At 40.0% G+C, this 19,144-nt stretch overlaps 1 protein-coding gene across 4 annotated transcripts in view; it reads left to right on the plus strand.

Annotated features, from left to right (window-relative positions):
* The window catches only part of LOC112160546 (protein unc-13 homolog C), a gene marked incomplete in the record, with an annotated part of 136,537 nt that overhangs the window by 112,840 nt on the left and 4,553 nt on the right, over positions 1-19,144 (plus strand). Inside the window, 8 exon segments of one of the 4 annotated variants that reach the window (XM_024295164.2) lie at positions 2,366-2,443; positions 5,105-5,131; positions 8,296-8,384; positions 8,465-8,602; positions 9,453-9,576; positions 9,835-9,897; positions 12,178-12,258; positions 14,768-14,915. In XM_024295164.2, the coding sequence (XP_024150932.1) occupies positions 2,366-2,443; positions 5,105-5,131; positions 8,296-8,384; positions 8,465-8,602; positions 9,453-9,576; positions 9,835-9,897; positions 12,178-12,258; positions 14,768-14,915 (748 nt within the window). 4 annotated transcript variants of the gene reach the window in all.

The following is a 19,144-nucleotide window of genomic DNA, read 5'->3' on the forward strand; positions in this document are numbered from 1 at the left end:
AAAAAAAAAAAAAAAAAAAAAAATGATGCTGGAGATGAGACCTTTGATCCACCTATTCCTGGGACATGTTATACTTTACCCATGGACCCACGGCACGAAAAATGCAACATATTGAATATCATGTACATTATTTTACTCTGGTGAAAATCACCCAGCAATGGCGCTCTAGGGTTCAACCCCCCAATCCAGCCCCAAGCAGGGAAGCACTAGGTCCCATTTTTAATCCTCTGTACAACTGTACCTGGATTTGAACTCACAACCTTCCAGTTTCATGTCAGACATTCTACCACAAGGCCACTGAGTTGGTTGCCACACCCTAAAACCTGAATCACCCGTATGGGTGGGTGTCACTTAGGCTGTAATTGAAGGAAGTTATGTATTCTCGACGAGAGTAAGGAAAGAAGAATAAAAGTTAAGGACCAGGTTAGTATCTACAATAATGCTGACTGTGTAACCGTCTGTCATGGAGAGTTCAAAGGTGAGGTTCTCAATTTAACTGTCAGTTCCTGCCCTCCTCCACAGTCATGAGCTGTGAGTTCTGAACAAATGGATACGATCACAGAGACAGACAACAAAAATGAGCTTCCCTCACAGGTCATTGGCTGGGAGTTTCCTTAGAGATGGAATTTATTGGTCAGTCACCCAGGAGAAGGTTTGAGCAGAGCAGCTTCTCTAAAGGATAGAGCTATAGGGGAGGTTAGACATTTTGCCAAGAATGTCACCAAGTGAAGTGTTACAGGCCTATCTAACTGGTGGAAGGCCCCGGTTGTAGACTGTGAACACGCCGGGGGGGGATATATCTTTCAGCTGCCCTGGGAGCACCTCTGTGTCCTCCTGGAATAGCTGGGAAAAGAGGTCGTTCTTACTTTGAAGTTTTTTAGAGATTTGTGACCTAACCTCGGGTAAGTGGAAGCTAATGTGCAGATGGTAAAACGCCAGGGAAGGTCTAGTTTTTAGATGGGCTGCTTAAATAATTGATGGAAAGTTTTTAGAAAAGTTTTCCCCTCTCGTGCATTTACACTCTTGATAAACTTCCACTTCTTAGATGTCAAACACCTAATTTATTCTTTATACAAACATGATTTTTCACACCTATGGACTAATTATAAAGCATTTAGCATGTCAAAGCTATAGATGCTCTTAAGATTCTTATAAAAAGATATCGGTGAAGCAGGGCGAGTGGCATGTTTGTTGGTGTAGGAGTTACCACTCTCAAAGCTATTTTAAGAAACATTTATGGTTTTATACAATGTCTTAACTTTTTGGAGAATGAAAACCATTCTGTCCCTCACCAACATCAGGGACAGCACCCCGTGTTATCATTTTCCAATTTGAGTTACCGGTATAATGGCCTTTTTATGTTTTTAAGTTAATAATGTGTGTTTTACTTGTATTTTAATTAAATATTATATCTTCTGAATGTCTTGTGTTATTTTCCCGTTGTTGACTTTTACACCTCAAGTCTATAATTAATTCTTTTCAAAATGCTCTTCTAAGTAGAGCAGGGTCTGCAACCTTTAACACTAAAAGAGTTATTTGATCCAGTTTCTTATCGACCAAAACACAGCGAGAGACTGCAAGTCCCATAATGCACTGCATATATTAAAAAACCACTGATAACCCCTTTGTAAATTTTATTTTTTTAATATTATTTTGTTTTTCTTTACTGAGTCACTGGGTATTGTAAAGCTAATTTGTGTTTTCTATTCCCATTTGAAACAAACATTTATGCAGTTCACCAGGGCTGAAGGTGTATATATATATATATATATATTTCTGCAGGTTGCAGACCCTTGCTCTAGAGAATTCCCACTTTGACTAAGCTACCTCTATGGAGATTTGAAAGACACCAATCATCTGAGGCACACGATCCTGGCTTAGTTCCATCTATGACCTATAGAATAACCGACATGTGTTGTGTTCTTCTGCACTTTACGTAAATAAAGCACAAACCATGTTGGAGAATTTAAAAAAAATTATCCACAGCTTCCACAAAAATTAGAGTGATAAATGTCTGCCGCCAGTTAAACGTGCTGCAGAACTGAGAATCAATAACGCCTGCCACATTCGACGCAGACACGTCTCTCTCGTGTTGTGTATCGCATCTCCCTGCTGACTGCTGCACTGAGACTTCTCTTTGTATAGATGATGTGTCAGGAAGTCAGAACTGATGGGTTTTGTGGTTGTTATCCTTGTGATTTTTCTGACGTTTTGTCTCGTGCTCTCTTTGATGGAAGCTCACAAACTCCTGCCAGATATTGTCAGGAACCCTGAGGTGTTGGGCTTTTACAGGCTGACATTAAATAATAAATACATTTCAGCCACATTGAACTTTAAAGTTTGATTCTTTCTTGTGATCTTGCAGCCCTGCATCATCCTCAATAACATACAGCAGCTTCGTGTGCAACTGGAAAAGATGTTTGAGTCAATGGGCGGCAAGCAGGTTTGTGCATGTTTTGTGTATATATTTAATGTGTTTTGTGTCTACTTGTGTTTTTTATGAGTTGCATCAATCTGCTCTCTTCCACTGGAACAGCAAAGTAAGAAAATGTGGGTGGATTTAGATCCAGAGAGTGGAGAACAATTTGTTCATTGGCGTTGGTGTACTTTCTCTCCTTGGCACATTATAGCCCATCTGCGGTCACACTAATGCTGCGTTCACACTGTGACCGACTCACATGTCAAACTCTCGTTGGACACTTCTATTTCGATGCACGTCAGATTTGCTGCCTAACACTTTTCCAAAAATGTGTTCCTAAACTAGATGCTCCAGACGCATGTAGCACCAAACGTTTGAGTCCTCCTCGCTCAATGGAAGCATTAACTGGAGATCTCCTTAACAATGCATGGAGGTGATAGAGAGATCAGGTTTATTTATTTTGCAGATTTTTACAAAAGCATATCTCCATGTTTGGGGTCATGAGATTGTTCCGTCTCTCCCAGTACGGTGAAGATTCCCCTTACTCAGGGAGTTGCGTCTAAATGACGGCCGCTTTCAGCGGTACTTCTGTCCCAGTTTGTCAAACTGCTGTCCTACAATAGTCTGAGGAGGGAGAGAGTAAAAATCAGAATAATATTGGATGATTATTTTATTGTTGTCTCGATGGAAATAGAAAAATGTTACCAAATTCAGGAGTAGAAAGGTCAGATTCTCATCCATGTTGGTTTTGGACTCCCCCACTAGTCACAAGTCAAAGCTGAGTCCCTGATTTTCTATGGTAAGGCATCGTCTTTCAAGAGGGCCTATTGCAGACAAGATGGTGGCTGAAAATAATAAGCCAGAAACACACCGGAAACGCCGGTAACACTTTATAATAAGATTCCTTAATAAGCTTTATTAACACATTAACAAATATTAATAATGTGTTTATAGGGTGTTAGTAATACATTTATAAGTACAATAAACTAACTAACATATATTAACATACTTAGTAAGAAATATTAACATCTGAAGTGAAAACATTGTCTACAAAGGCCATATTAATAAACTTTTTCAAGTTTAACAAATCTATTAACTATTTTTGTCAAGATTATATTGAGTGTTTTGCAGCACCTCATTTAAAGTGTTACCGGAAATTCCACAAGATTTCAGAGTTGTAGCCACTTTTATTAAAACTTTTAAACAGTTTAGTGGTCAGAAAAAGCTTAAAAAGAAGGTAAACACTATTAATTTAAAAAAGGATATAAACAAAAGTTTCAGCTCTAGCTCCAGATCACTGTTTACGTCTGAGTGCAGTTAGCGTCAAACCTTTACACAATCAACGTAAATCAGCTCAATGTGTTGTGAAAAAAAGTATCTTTGCACCGGATTATAACACTTTATAGCAGTAATGTTTTGCACATTAGCGAAAAGCCGTTTCAAATGTTGTTTACCAGCACAAAGCCGCTTTCGTCTCCAGATTAGCTAATTCACATTGACCATGTAAGGAGTTACTGTATGTCAAAGAGCATTGGAGGTTTTGACAGACACACATCAGGAGTTAAAAATTCAAAGCTTAACATGCAAAAAAAAACATTTTAGGGTTGATGGTTGTATTAGCCTTTTTCAACCAAAACCAAAACTATTTTTTGATCGAAATGTGTTTGATGTTCCGATGTTCAGCCGCCATCTTGTCTGCAATCAGGTCCCCCTCTCTCCTTTGCAAAAGTTTAGATTTTTGAATTCGTAGCTTAAAATTCTGCTAGACTGACCCCCCTAAGACTCAAAATGCACCGCTGGACCTCTGATCGTGTCTGTACATTGACTTAACATTGCACAAATCACATTCGGTGAGAATGCAGTTTAAGAGAGTTTTCACACTACCATAGTTCCGGAGACCCAGATCAATTGGGCAAAAAGATGCCAAAGGCTTATTCAACTATTTTTTGAGTTCTTGTTTTATCTGATTGTACAACAGGAAAGTCCACTCACATCTTCTCAATTCAAGAAGATTGAAATTGTTGTATGACAAAAAATGAAAAAAAATAGCAACAAAAAAGGAAACCTGCTGGTCTTGCCAATTATTAAGAATAGAAAGTATACATATTTTAACTACATGACAGTAATTTTGATGCATTTCATTTAAGGATTGTGTTCTTTGGGAAATCATTCCCTTAATCGTCCTGGTGTTACTCTCTAGTTGACTGGATAATCTACATTTTTACTGGAGTGAAGTGCATCAAGGCTCACTTGGAAGCAAATTGAACCTTCCATTTTATTTGGACCAGATTGGCTGATTGTGCCTGGATGGAAATGAACCTTAAGTGTTTTATTAACAGATGCTACAATAAGCTTGAATCGGGTAAATATGCAAACTCGAGGCTCTCCTCTGAGAGTGAATTGATCCAACGCAGACATTCTGGATTCCTTCAATCTGTTCGGCTCAGTCTGCATCTCTGTCACAACCTTCTCTACCCCCACCTCTTTAGTGTTCCCGATGTGTTTCGGGTGTTGACTTCCTTTTTTTTTTTCTTATCTGTCAGTCTAACATGAGAAAAATCCCCCACAGCTTTTTGAACTTTGGTGCATGTTTCTCTCTGGTTTCCCGTGTTGTCTCGTGATCTGTCGCGGTCCTCTGTCTCCCTCCCATTTTGTGTTTCTGTTGTCTTTCTCTCTTGTTTCCAGGAGGAGGGGGTTGTGTCCTTCTGTAAGGTGTGTGCTACACCCGTTTTTTACCCATTCCCCGAATGATCAAACTAAGCACGCCCCCCCTCACCACCCCTCACGCCCTCCTGCTTTTCACCCCACGCCCCTTCCAGCAGCATGTGCCGCAGAGCATACAGAAAATGAATTATCATCAGCCCTCTGGACAGGCTGCTCCAGCTCCCCTGCTCTAAGGGGGTGTTGGCTCAAAATCACTGGATCGCACCTTTATTTTTACTTTGCTTTTTTCCATTTTCTACCCATGACTAAGTTGGTATTTATATATAAATAATCCAGGCTGTTGTGTACTCTTTCACCCCACTACACAGCCTCGCACAGTAGCTGGATTCGGTTTTGATCGTCCCTCTCAATCCCCAAAGCCGCAGGCACAAATACTTCGGACGGGATTTTTCAGACCGTGTTTAATGAGCTCCTCAAACACTTACAAATCTCTCTAACTGTAACCTTGGCTAATGCGCTGCCGCTGCCTGTATGTTTGCATATCTAAACTCGGATCACTCTTAAGCCACTGTTTTCCGAGGTACAATGACAGTGTGGCTCTTCAGCTTCTTACATGAAATTCTGATTTAGAATTTTCACTGTCAGCAGTCTTTTTTTTTCCAGTTTATGTTTGGCAATTTTTTTTTTTTAGCAACACTAGGTTCAAATAAAGCCACTCTAAATAATTAAAGTGGTTATGAATATTTTGTCAATCTAAACGGTTAATAATCTCATTAAAGTCCCAGTTTTTCCCCTAGATCCCTACCAAACTGTTTCACCCAGTTTGCTCATCTCCTATTAGTGATGACTCTTTATGAAATATGTCCTACTGGGTGCTGTGAGTCATTCTGGATCAACTGTCCTGTGGCAAAACAACCTGCCAGCCAGTAGATATTGAACTGTTGAAACAGGGAAAGTGAAGTAAAGCTGGGCTACAGCTGATAGGCTGTCAGCCAGGGGAGCGCGTGTACACTCTGGAGGACTCTGGATGCCAGTCAGAGCGGAGTGAAACCAGATACCATGGAGGAGCCAGGTGCTCCGTGAATTCCAAACACTGTGTTTTATTTCCTGTACAAAGCTTAATTAGCAGAGTTTTGTCAGTTCTTCCATATAAGGGTCTGCAAATGAGTGAGGGGGGGGGGACTCTACACTTTATCTAGGACATTTTGTTTCAGAAAATACAAAACTTTATCCTCAATCTGACATGACATTATCAGTGTTATTTATCAATCCAAAGCAATGTCTTTGAATTTAAATGAAGACATTGAGATCTGGATTGTAACTGAGCTGGTAATCAATAGAGTACAATTTCCTCTCCCCAGGAGATGGCAGGTGGCTTGGTTTGCTAAACAGAGTTTGATATAATTTGCCAGATTTCCTATTAAGTCTCAGTAGTCTTGGGAGGAAAGAAATAATGAGAATCTCAGTCCATGAGCCCAACCTGAGGATGAGAGGTCAGACTTGATCATTTCCTTTAAAAAAATGTTATTCATTTGCTTTGATTTTATGAAAAACGACTCAAAACTCTGTGGGCAATCGCTTCCAAAGAGTGTGCACCTAAACATGTTGCAGACAGGGCCATGTGTGCAGAATAACAACGTCTATAAAAAGTTCCGTTCACACATCACATGCCAGCTGAGCCATCCGCCATTCCAGCGTGAGTCAAGCGGCGTCGTGGCTGAGCTTATTGGGCTCAATGTGGTGGCCCGTCATGCATGTGTGCCTCTACTCACACAGCCGTCGCAGCGCACAAGAGATGCAGCTGCAACTGCATCCATGCATCTTCTCTGAATATTCCCTAAAAAGCTTAACGGACACAAACATTCCTGCACATCCATCACATGCAAAACCCCTCAACAAAGACTTGTTGACATGCATGAACACATGCGTGTCATGCAGCGATTTAGAAAAGGCTTTTATACCAGCAAGACCCGAAAACTTCCTACTTATAATTCTATGGAGATAAATTGGACCCAATATTATTTGAAACACAAATAAAACAACTGAAAAAAAAATGTTGGTGTTTGGCCCAAAAAAATCTAAAATGTCAGAAACTTTTTGCTATTCTGAAATAAACTAAATTATTTTCAGCTTCAAACGTTCCATTTTTTGAGTTTCAAAACTCAAAACTCAAAACTTTAAGTTTCAAATCTTTTTTCCACTTTCAACTCTTTTTTTTTTTTTTTCGTTTTCAAATCTGAAAATTTCAGTTTCAAAGCTTTTGGCACCGTTGTGGCGTGTTGGGGCGGGGCTAACACGGCCAATAAAAATCAATGAGGGTGGTAACTTTAGTCCTGTGGCATTCACTGACTCAGAACTGTGTTAATTACAGTCAAAAAACGTCTGTATTATCTGTACTATCATAGTCCGAAGTTGTCCAAAGACAGGTGTAAAAAGCAGAATTTTGTTGTGTACAAACCGCGCGTCCAAAACGCTGATCCAGCCCATTCAAAGCGCCATCTTATTGTGTTTCATAGCAGCATCAAAAATGTCCTTGTGCTTGCATAAAATAGCTAAAACACTGTTGGAGTTCAAGTTAAAAAAAGAAAAAGAAGAGTTGAAACTGAAAAAAAGTGGAACACTTGAAACTGAAAAGAGTTTATTTTAGAATAGCAAAAAGTTTCAGACATTTTACATTTTTATGGCCAAACATCAATATTCTTTTCAATTTGTTTTATTTGGGTTTCAAATAATATTGGCCCCCAATTTAGCTCCATATAAGTCAAGACTAGTTGAAGTGCAAACATGGAATAAATTAAGATGTAAAAGTGAGGATCAGTACTCCCACTTTGCCACACACGGGGGGTAAGAGTGAGGCTGACTCTCAGAGGCATGCTGGGCTGATAGCATTCTGTCTTCACTGTTACTTTTGCAGCAAGTGCACACAAGTATCCCTGTGGCAGTCTGCTACTTTGCTGACACCATGTCTAATGACACGGCATGCAGTCATCACTGCGGCGCTCTGAGGTGAGCTGTCCGTTGGTATTCAGAGTGTTGCTCGGCACAGATGGCCAGCAGAATGAGGGGGAGGCCACCTGTGCAGCACCTCGCTGCTCTTCTGTACCTGGTGCTCCCTCCCCAGCAGCAGATCCGCCGCAGTAGAGGGATCCTTCAGAGTCACGTAATTCTCAACAGTGAGTGCAAACATTTTAGGAGCTTGTGGTTTTTTGCAGCTGGATGCAGAGGCCAGCGATCTCCTGAAGGAGCTGCAGAACAAACTCAACACCGTGCTGGACGAGCTCAGCGGAGTGTTCGGCTCCAGGTGCGTTTTAGTATCGAAAAGGGTCTGTGACATACTTTTAAACGACGCTAAAATTGAACTTTTATTGTTGCATTTAACAGTTTTAAACCAGTGATTGAGGACTGCGTGAAACAGATGAACCAGGAGCTTGTTCAGATGAAAGGACCCGCCAAAGGGAGCAACGCCGCCTTGGACGCCGAGTCTGTCCTTCGGCCTCTTATGGATCTTCTCGATAAAAAGTGTGTATCTGCATAATGGTGGAAAACAACAGCAAAATGTGTTCAGTCTGAAATAAATCATTAAAACTCCTCATCCAGGCTTAAATCTCACTATGAATAAATACAGCCACTGTGCAGCTTTCATGTTACAGAGATTGAAAAAGCAGAGAAAAAAAAGAATTCATTTTCATAGGATCAATGTTGAGAGTGTTTGCTTGTATAAAATCGGGTCATATGCAGCCATGGACTGCAGGCATGAAGAGCCCAACTTCATTCAGAACTTGCATTCTTCACAAACAATGAAAAAAATAAAGTGAACTGAAGCAAAACAAGCCCTGATGAGACTCTTGGGGAAAAAAGACACACAAGAAGAAGTACAGGAGGGAAGGAGAGGGAAATTAACTAAGGATAAGTGAGGCAAACTTCCTTAAATTTAGTGAGTTAATAACAAAACAGCTAAAAAAAGTGAGGAACACTAAAATAAAAAGAAAACAAAAATAAAAGTTTTTTTCTGTAATTGCCATCTTGTGATACACATCTTATTATTGTTTTTTGCTACATTCTTAGAAGTGATTTGCTTCTGCTGAGTTCACATTCAACAATTTTTGCCAAAGCAACATTTAGGCCAATGTGGTATTACAGGAAATCCTCTTAATGATATGTAAATGTCAAATCCTTCCTCCTATCGCAGAGACCTTGCTTGCACAATGGGGTGAGATTAAAGCATAAAGCTGCTGCATTGGTGCAGCCAGTCACAGGTGTTTTCACCTTTGGTTTATATCGATCGAGATGTCAGTCCTCAGCTGTGTTTGCCTCAGTCTTAGACTGCAAGTTTTGACCTCACACTCGCTCCTCTCTGCCGCTTTTACAGCTTGATGCTATTTGCCAAGATCTGTGAGAAGACCGTGCTGAAGCGAGTTCTCAAAGAGCTGTGGAAAATAGTGCTCAACACCATCGAGAAAACGATCGTTCTGCCTCCACTGAGCGACCAGAGCGTGAGTTTCATCCACTCCCATCCAAAGCTCTTCTCATTTGACAGCTTGGCTTCCACCTCCCTGTTTTTGTCCACCTGTCTTTCTATCGCTCCCAACATCTGTTCAGCCTTCTCATCCGCCCTCCTAACACACTAATTACTGCTCATGGAGTGAAGCAGGATGGCATCTCTACTTCTAAGGACACATGGACTCCAATTTCAAACTTGTAATTTTTGTACTTTAACTTTCTGTGTGCTCATAAAAATTTTGTTTTCGCAGCAACAGGGAGCTCAGATGATTTTCAGTGCTGCCAAGGACCTGGGTCAGCTGTCCAAACTGAAGGTGGGATTCAAAGAAAGTTGTCCCTATATGTGACTGTAATGAGTGTTACAGTACTGTATTTTGAGCGTTTTCGTTATAAAATGGACCCATTAGGCTGGACCAAACTGTGCGATTCTTGAATGTCAGTCTATAGAGACATGGAAAGGAAATGAGAGATGTTTTCAAATGTGGCCTACACCAAGCGCTAGTGTTGAAACTTAGATCATAATGTCAAAGGAAAGCAACTGTATTCCTCTTCGCCGCCCGCAACTTTCTCTTAAACAGCATTAAATGGTTTGTGTACACAAAGTACCAAAATTCAAGTGGAAAAAAATGAGCTTCTGGATAATCTCTATTGTTGTTATTAGTTTCAGCCCACATGTGCTGTAACAGTCCAACTTTGAGTGGAAATGAAGGTTAAGTGTGTATGAGTGTGTGATTGTGTGACTGACTGGCGACCTGTCTGAAGTGTACTCCACCGTCGCCCAACAGAAGCCAGGTTGGGCTATGGCAACTCTGTGACCCAGTAAGGGATCATGGATGGATAGATGGATGGATGGATGGGCTTGAAACAGTTCTGATTACTATTGATAAGTGAAATGTACCCAAGTGATTCAAGAAATAATTGTTCAATTCATTTCAATTATATTTAATTTTAATTGTCTCAATGGGCTTCACACCGATAATTAAACAAAAACATAGAATCAGTCATAAAATATTACCAATGGTTGGTTGCTAAACTACACTAAACAGAATAAGCTAAACTGGGTACCCCTTAGACCCTCCTTCTTGGAGAGGGGGAAAAAAAAACATCCCTGGGAAAAAGACAGACGATGTACCAGGACTGTTAAAGAAGAATTACCTTGTCTAACTCTACAACTACATGTTTAAATAGTGTAGCAGAGGGGTTTCATTCAGAAGGAATGAAGGACAACCAGGGGAGTGAGACGAGCCATAGGCGAGGTCCACTGTCAAGAACAGGAGCATATTGGTCACAAACCCGAGCCTCAATAGACCGGAAGCGCCGCAAAACGGGGTCCACTTCCATTCGGCACAATTTTGTCTTGGTGACCAATAATATTGTGGGTGGGGTCAGGTTAATTGGAAATACTTTTAACAGTGATTTGGTCTTATACGTAAACAGTAATTGATAATTTTGTTTAAAAAAATAAAAAAAGAAGAATTATCTGTGTATGAAAATAACAATGAAGATCCAAACCAAATCACAAAACCTTCAATTTTTAATTCTTAAACAAAATTGCAACTCAGCATAAAGCTAAAACATTGATGAAACGTTGAAAATCAAAATATAAAGAAGTAGTAGAGCATTTCATTCAGACACATAATGTAAATCAGATAATGTTAGGTTTTAGTGTACATCGTAAATCAGTGAAACTCGACAGGCCAGGTTTTAAACTGCTGATGAGAGCAGAGGAAGGCTGATCCTCGCAGCTCTGTGCAATGAGGCACTGGAGTGATTCATTGGCAACATTATGGTTTCACTAACGCTACAGCACCTTGGAGAGGTATTTTAGCTGTGAGTCATAGGGAGAGTGCAAACGGAGCTACAACACTTCTCCAGCACAAACACGAACAAGAGTTTCACCTCGGTTTGTGTTGTGTGTGCCGGATGTCCTTTAAGGCAACATCTGCGTACAGTTTATCAGCCTGCAGATGGCCGTGTTCCTGTCTTTGTTACAAGGAGATTTTTCATCCATTTATAATTCATAATTAGAATTAAATCAATCTGAGCTCACAGATTTTTATGACTTTAATTGTGTCATGGGGTTTGCTGCGTCCTCAGTCTTATGATAGTTGTTCATTAATTTATCACATTTCAGTCCACAACATCCCATACTAAATAAAAAAGAATAAAAAACACTTGCGACAATAATTATATTGCAAATAAAAATTTGTATCTCCTGTAAATAATAAGTAGTGTTTTCTTTTTCAACTAAATAGTTTCTGCTTTGGTTTATTCTCAACTCTCAGTATCTCCAGAACTTTCCAGAATACACAAAAACATAAACAAAAATCTAAGTTTTTTCAACATCCCACTTCATGAAACATTCTTTGTGCTTGCAAGAGGAGCGCCTTGGAAATGTAGCAGCTTCAGAAGTCTATTACGGCATGTGAAAAATTTCATTTAGAAGTATCTTTCTATCATTAAAATTGCTTAATTCCTGCAAGAATTTAAAGATTGCACAGAGCTCAAATTTTATTTAAAACAAATCTTGATTCAGAGTATAAGAAAGGCTTTTCTTTTACTTTGCAGTGATTCACTCTCTGGTTTCCCTTTAGGAGCATGTCATTCGAGAGGAGGCCAGAAGCCTGACCCCACGCCAGTGTGCTGCGATGGATCTAGTGCTTCCCACTATCAAGGTATAAACAAAGACACGTTTGACCTTGGAAAAAGCGGCACAGGTGGACAAAGCAGAGGAGAAAATGCACAAAGGAACAGATTCTTGGCAATCCCAGATCTCGGAGGAATTCATTAGATGTTGAATGTCACTGATGTATGAAAGTATGGAGGCTAAGTTTCGGTTCTGCCGGAGTTGTGATGGGACTTTGCTGTGTAAAGTGCTGAGAAAAGTAATTGATTTGACTGTCACCGTGGAAACTGTAAGCAGGCGGACATCTGAAATGTCAGAGTTTAGCTACTGCGTTTGACATAGGTAATAAAGATTTTCAGTAAAGAAAGTAACCTACATCTAACAACATCTGAAAAAGGCACAAATCCTTAAAACCAGAAAAAAAATAGTTACTTCTGCATGTAGCAACAGTGTTACTCCACAGTTAGACTTTGTAAAATAGAAAAAAATGCTACTTTTTTTTTTTAATCGAAATGAAAAAAAATGACTGTATGCATACTAAAATGTAATTAGTGATTATCTTTTTTCTTTTTTTTTTTTTTTTTTTTTTTTTTTACCTGGACTAAACCTTAACCTTTTGATCTATTGCGAAATCGTTCCCAGTGGTCTTTTAATTATGATTATGCCAATTTTAGCCAAAAAGCAAAAGGCCTGTGTTGTTATCTTGGACATAGTTGCTGCTAAGCGGCAGGAGTTCATTAGAAATGTGCATTCCCTCTTTATGTCACTGTCACAAACAGTCAGACAGCTGGTTCCACGTGCAGCAAGTTTATTACTTCAGACAGGAACTAGGCACAGCTAAAAGTCCACAAAGCTAAATCAGGGTCAGACAGGAAGAGGTCAATCATGTGGCAGTGTCCAAGAAGAGACTAGAGATATCAGAGTCCAGGCGAGGTTCAGGGCAGGCGGCAGGCGATCAGAGTCAGAAACAGAAGATCAGGTCCAGATAGAAACGCTCGGTAATGTAGGCAATATGGCACAAACAATACTTCGCACTGAGTGAGGCTCTCTGCAGTGCTTAAGTGTCCTGTAGGCAATTGGCAAATGAGAGACAGTTGAGCGGCATCCAGGAACTGCGTGCTGGGGTTGCTGGGAGATGTAGTGCAGTACTCTGGAGATGGCTCCCACTGGTGAACAGAGGGGGAAACAGAGCTCTGACTTCTAACAGTCACCCACAACTAACCATAACTATCCACTTTCTGACTGTTAACACATGCAAGTTTCAGAAAACACATCATCTATATTTGATCACTAGTTGTAGCTTTTTGACCAGAGTCCGTCACATGATGTAATACTATTGAGAAGGTTCAAGAAATAATGTGAAACAAAGTAAAAAAAAAACACAAAAAAATGTTTTTTTTTTAAAGACTACAAAGAAAAACAAGAGTAAAGGAAAGACAAGTAGACGAGGGGCTGTGATGTATGTGGCTTTGAATTCAGGCTGATATCTTAAACACGCTTGGATTGGGCTTAGTAGCCAGAGGTAGATCTGCTGCTTAGCTTAGTGATCTGACATTGCAATATTCCTGCATGAAAAATCACTCTCATCTCTATATCATTTGGAATGCCAGAATATCTTTGAGATAAATTCCCTACAAACAAAATATTCAATTCAGCACATGAACAATTTAAAATGCCCCTCAGCAAAATATCATTAACGGTTGGACATACTCCAATATGCAGGCTGTATAGACTGACCCTCTTGATCATCAGTCAGCTGTTATATAAAACATTTAAAACCTGATTTCAATGCAATTATTTATTTATTTTTTTGTTTTAAAAATATATTATTGATTTATTTAGTGAAAAGAAAATTAGCTATCATTTATTAATATTAAACCCTATAGTTTAAAGAAAAACATGTTTTGATGCATTTATAGCTTGTTGTAGGCCATTCATGTACTTCAGGAAAGCCCCTGTCATTTTCACAGACACCTCCTTTGTTGGTTGTGCAGACCTTACACCAGTCAAAACATATTTGCAAACACTTTCTAATACATTATGTCACCCTGCTTGATGAGGATGTGTCCCAGATGCAACATGACGCCTGCACAGAACAAATCTGTCTATTGGCCTACTATGTACAGTACCTGTTAAGCGCTTAAGACTGTTGTGGGCAAACTTTTTAACCTGGAACATGCCAACGCTGCAAGTGTTCTGACAATTAGGCACTTTGCTCCTCGGTTTACTTCTTCTCTTAATAAGTTGTGTTTGTGGCCGCCCACCTCCCGCGCATGGGGGTGGTGACAGCGTTTACTGAGAAGGCAAAGCCTTGTCTGTCCTCAGCTATTAGGCCTAACAGCACAAATGCGCATTAACCGTCCACACAGTAGGTTTAGATACAAAGGCATGGTAATTTTGACTTAAAAGTAGCTATTACAGCTGTCTTTCTGCTGGCCTCCTGCTTGTTTACAGTTAAATCAAGTTTATTTTCAGCCTATGACTTCTAACTTTCAGGTCATTGCTGTGGACTTTTGTGAGAACATCGTGACTGATTTGATCATTCCTTGTTTGTGTAGCAATACTTCCATGCTGGAGGAAACGGGCTGAAGAAAACCTTCCTGGAAAAGAGCCCCGATATGAAATCCCTCAAATATGCGCTCAGCCTTTACACTCAACCTACAGATGCCTTGATCAAGAAATATATATGCACCCAAACCTCTCAAGGTAAGGAGCAAGTCGGTCAGTTTCACATAAACTGTAGAGCATTTGAATCTGCTCCAGTGGGGTTTTTTTGTATGTTTTTAATTAAAGAGAGTTACCTGCTATAGACAGTAAAATAAGGGAAGAATTGTTATACAGAATTTATTTACACAACCAACTTTTCCGAATTAAAAAAAATTAGACCAAAAAAAAACTTTATAGCAGCAAATATTTGAATAGTTGGTCATTTTGGCATCTTTTTCTTAGACTTTTCTCACACAAGGCAATCCATGCTGCGCTAAAGCTCATTTGACCCTTATCATCCAATTCATTAGGCTAGTTAATTTGTTCTGTCTTGCACGTTAAACGTGCTCGTTCCAAAGCTGTGATTTAAATTATGCAACATCTCTTGCCGGGCGAAAGCTTTCTCCAAGTGAACAAGCAAAAGGTACAATTGCAACAAAAATACTAATTTATATTTTTCTCTCAGAGACACTTTTTTTTTTTGAAAAATTTTGCATTCTGGTAATGTAACCAAATGCAAATTGAACTTTTTTTTTTTTTTTACCTTTTGGGTTGGATGGCAAACCAGTAACAGAGCACACACACTGCCGTCGGTGTGTGTAAAATATTCAGGAGGGACAAACAGTCTTACTGTGGCGGCGTTTAAGGCAATAGTTTCTCATGCGAGTGCACCAAAGTTACGTAAGCACCAGTTACAATTAAAAAACTGGTACTGCCATCTAGTGTTGGCTAGTGGCATTACCGAATGTTGCAAACAACAATGCAGAAGTAAGCAGAAGTTGAGCTTCTCCGCTCAAAAGTACTTGATTGAACCACACTGAAGCTAAATCCCGTCTTTATGTGGATTAAATAGGTTTAGATTGATTCCATTTGGAAATGTCATTTCCAGTAGAGGAACATAAGAAGATTTTCCTTTTAAAAAATGGTTTCAGTCCATGTTTTCTTGGGATTGTTTGTTTAAAAAATGAAGGCAGCTTTTCTGGGAAATATGATTTTCAAGAGTTCAAAGCTTCACTTTTTTTTTTTTTTTACAAAAATGCATGTTCAGTCTTATCATTTTATAATTCTTTGCTGCAAGTATATAAAGAATGGTTTACTGTACGTTACTGAAAGTCAAAATTTTAGAGCTTGGATCAGTGGTCCCCAACTGGTTCATGGATCACTTGGTACTGGGCTGCAAACAGAAAAAAAAAAAAAAAAAACAATTCCGTTCCCAACATCTGTCTTGGCCTCGTGACTTAAAGCAGTTAGCTGCATGACTACTTGGATTGCTAAGCTAGTAACCCAAAGCTAACAAGAACCCAACAATGAAACAAATTTGGAAAGTTTCTTTAAGGAGGAAAGAGTAAGTTAGGAAACCATAAAAGAGCCTTCGACTTTAAAGAACAATAAAGCAGACAAAACCGGGAGTTTCCCTCAACATATGGAATTGTTGAGACAGTTGTTCTCAATGTAGCAGAAGAAGCGTCAAGACTCTCGAGTCACATTGAGATAAAGTTGGAGACACGGAGGATTCACATTTATATTATGTTTAGAAATGATTGAGTCGTTTTATTTATCCATCACACCTTAAAAGTCAGATGCAGCTGAAGCTAGCATCCAGTTGTTAAGCCTCCACTTTGAACGTTGTGATTAAGATTTTTCCCTTAATGTCAAACATTTAACAGAGAATGAAGATTCAATCAAAAAAAGGTTGATTTGTGGAAACTTGTAAAAGGGACATTTGAGAATTTTTCTACAGCAAGGCTGAATTAGGTAGGTGTCAAACAGGCAGACATATGGTTCCACATGTAGCAGGCTTATTAGTTCAGACAGGAACTAAGCACAGCTAAAAGCACACAGAGCTAAAACAGTCAGACAGGCCAACGTCATCAACGAGCATGGAGGCATCAGATAAGAAACGGAGAGTCCAGGCGAGGGTCAGGGCAGGCAGCAGGCAAACAGAGATGAAGCAGGGTCAGGTACACAGAAGAACAGGTCCAGATAGAAATGCTCAGTAATGCAGGCAGGGTGACACAAACAATACTTCACACTGAGTGAGGCTCTGAGTGGTGCTTAAGAAGCAGGCAGGTGATTGTCAGATTGGAGACAGCTGAGTAGCATCCAGGAACTGTTGGCTGGGGCTGCTGGGGGATGTAGTGCAGTCAGTACTCAGTAGATGACACCCACTGGTGGCCAGAGGGGGAGACAGAGTGCTGACACCTGACAGTAGGCATCCGTTCAGAAACCAAGTTTAGCATACTATTATTTACTATTAAGTTTAGCATAAATTACAAAAGGGGTTTATGCAAATATACACTTTGTGTGTCAGAAGATCAATAACCCCCTGTTGTAACAGTAAAATCTGTCTAACACAAGAGGCTCTTGGCTCTTATCTATTTGCTCAGCTGTTGGACAGGACAAGTTAAAAAACAAAAACTTCAGCACAGAAAATGTTCCTGATGAGAAAATACCCAATAAATGAGGATTTTTATAAAGACAAAATATGAGTCATCTTTTTTTTCAAATCAGAAACGACTTCTATAATCAACATCTTTGTTTAATTGAATCTTCATCATTTGGAGGAAAAAAAAATCTGATATTTTTACAATAAATTTCTTGTAGTGGCATTTTATTTTAAAAATACGTTTTCAGAAACCGGAAGCTTAAAATGACCAACTTCGTCCCCATTCGAACCGGTCCGTGAAAATATTGTCTAATTTAAACCAGTCCATGACCTGATAAAGGTTAGAGACCACTGACTTAGCTGGTTCAACTAGTTAACTGTAAAGAAATGAAATCCGACATTTAAGATCACCTTTTTTCCACGTCCCACTGAGGGCTTAAATGTTTGTTGCTTTTTTCTCATTATCCGTACACATCTATGGAGTTTTTGTTAAACTCTTCCATCTCATTCTTTCCGCCATCACTGACCCACTTTGATTTGTTGTCTCGTTCATCTGTCTCATATAGAACATTCTCCCTCCTCCCCCTTGTCTCTCTATAACAAGGCAGAAATACCCTAAGGTGTCCAAAGACACCCAAGAGGGAATTCAGCCAGCGGGGCATCGAGGCTCAAAGCTCCTCGTTGCTTTACTGTGCTCAGTCTTGCAGAACGCTACAGAGGCAGGCAGCAGGAAAGTAGAAAAGCTGCAGGAGAAAGCTCATCAGCCAGGCAGCCAGCAGGCCAACCAGCCATGCCGCTGTCACTAACTGGCAGATGGGCATAGACATGCAGCATTTCTCTGTGTGCTATTTTCAGATTGCTCTGTGTGTCCCTCCCACTCTTCATCTCCCATCCTCATCCCCAATTTCACACCATCTCCTTGCTCTTTATGGGAGCCGGACTAATGTAGTATCTAGAAATGGAAAGGTGCTTGAAGTGCTGATGCTCGTCGTAGCACACTGGACGCCGTTTCATCAATCGTTCAGCCAGGAGCTTGACAGCAGCGCATTTACACCGCCGATTGCTCCAGTTTAATCCTGCAAACCTACGCTCTCAGAAGCGTGTATGTGCTTAATGGGTTGTTTAGGTATTTTATGCAGTTGTGGAGCCTAAATACTCTGCAGCCTCTGTCCATTATCAGCTTAGTATGAATTCAGCCTAATATGATATTTTGACAGTCGAAACGAGTTGACGATATTTCTTATCTCTTAGGGTTTTTTTTATTACAATTTCTGTCCTCTGATTCAGCAACCTTTGCTGCCTGTGTTTTGTTCTCCTTTCCATCTGATGCACGCCGTTTATCTTACTGTGCTCGCCCTGTTTGTTTATCTGCATTTCTGAGACCCATCAGGAACCAAGCAGAACCCATTAACCTATAATATTAGATCAGATATTGGCTATGGTAAACATGCGGTGGGGATTGCTCCCTTGATTTCCCACTAGAGCAGGCCTTAGCGGTGCTGTGAAATTTTTTTTTTTTGTTTTTGTTTTTTTTGCCCCGTCCAAGCCTTCCAGGGTATCGCTGCAATAAATCTCCAGGCTTGTTTCTTCATTACCGGCCATACTGGGCACTGCATGTTTGGCAGGTATCGATTTGCCATCAGATCAACACGTCTTCTCATCAACCACACCGGCACTTGCCGTGCAGTGCTCTAGTATCACCGGCCAGATTGAAAGAGAGACACATGGTCAGCAATACTTTGTTATATTCTCCCACCAGTCAGAATAAAGTGGAATGACTGTACAGGGAAGAACATTCAGTTTCAGAGCTGTACGGTGTTGTTGGGATGATCAATTTTATAAT

This window comes from Oryzias melastigma, linkage group LG3, assembly GCF_002922805.2.
Source record: "Oryzias melastigma strain HK-1 linkage group LG3, ASM292280v2, whole genome shotgun sequence".
Taxonomy (NCBI): Eukaryota; Metazoa; Chordata; class Actinopteri; order Beloniformes; family Adrianichthyidae; genus Oryzias; species Oryzias melastigma.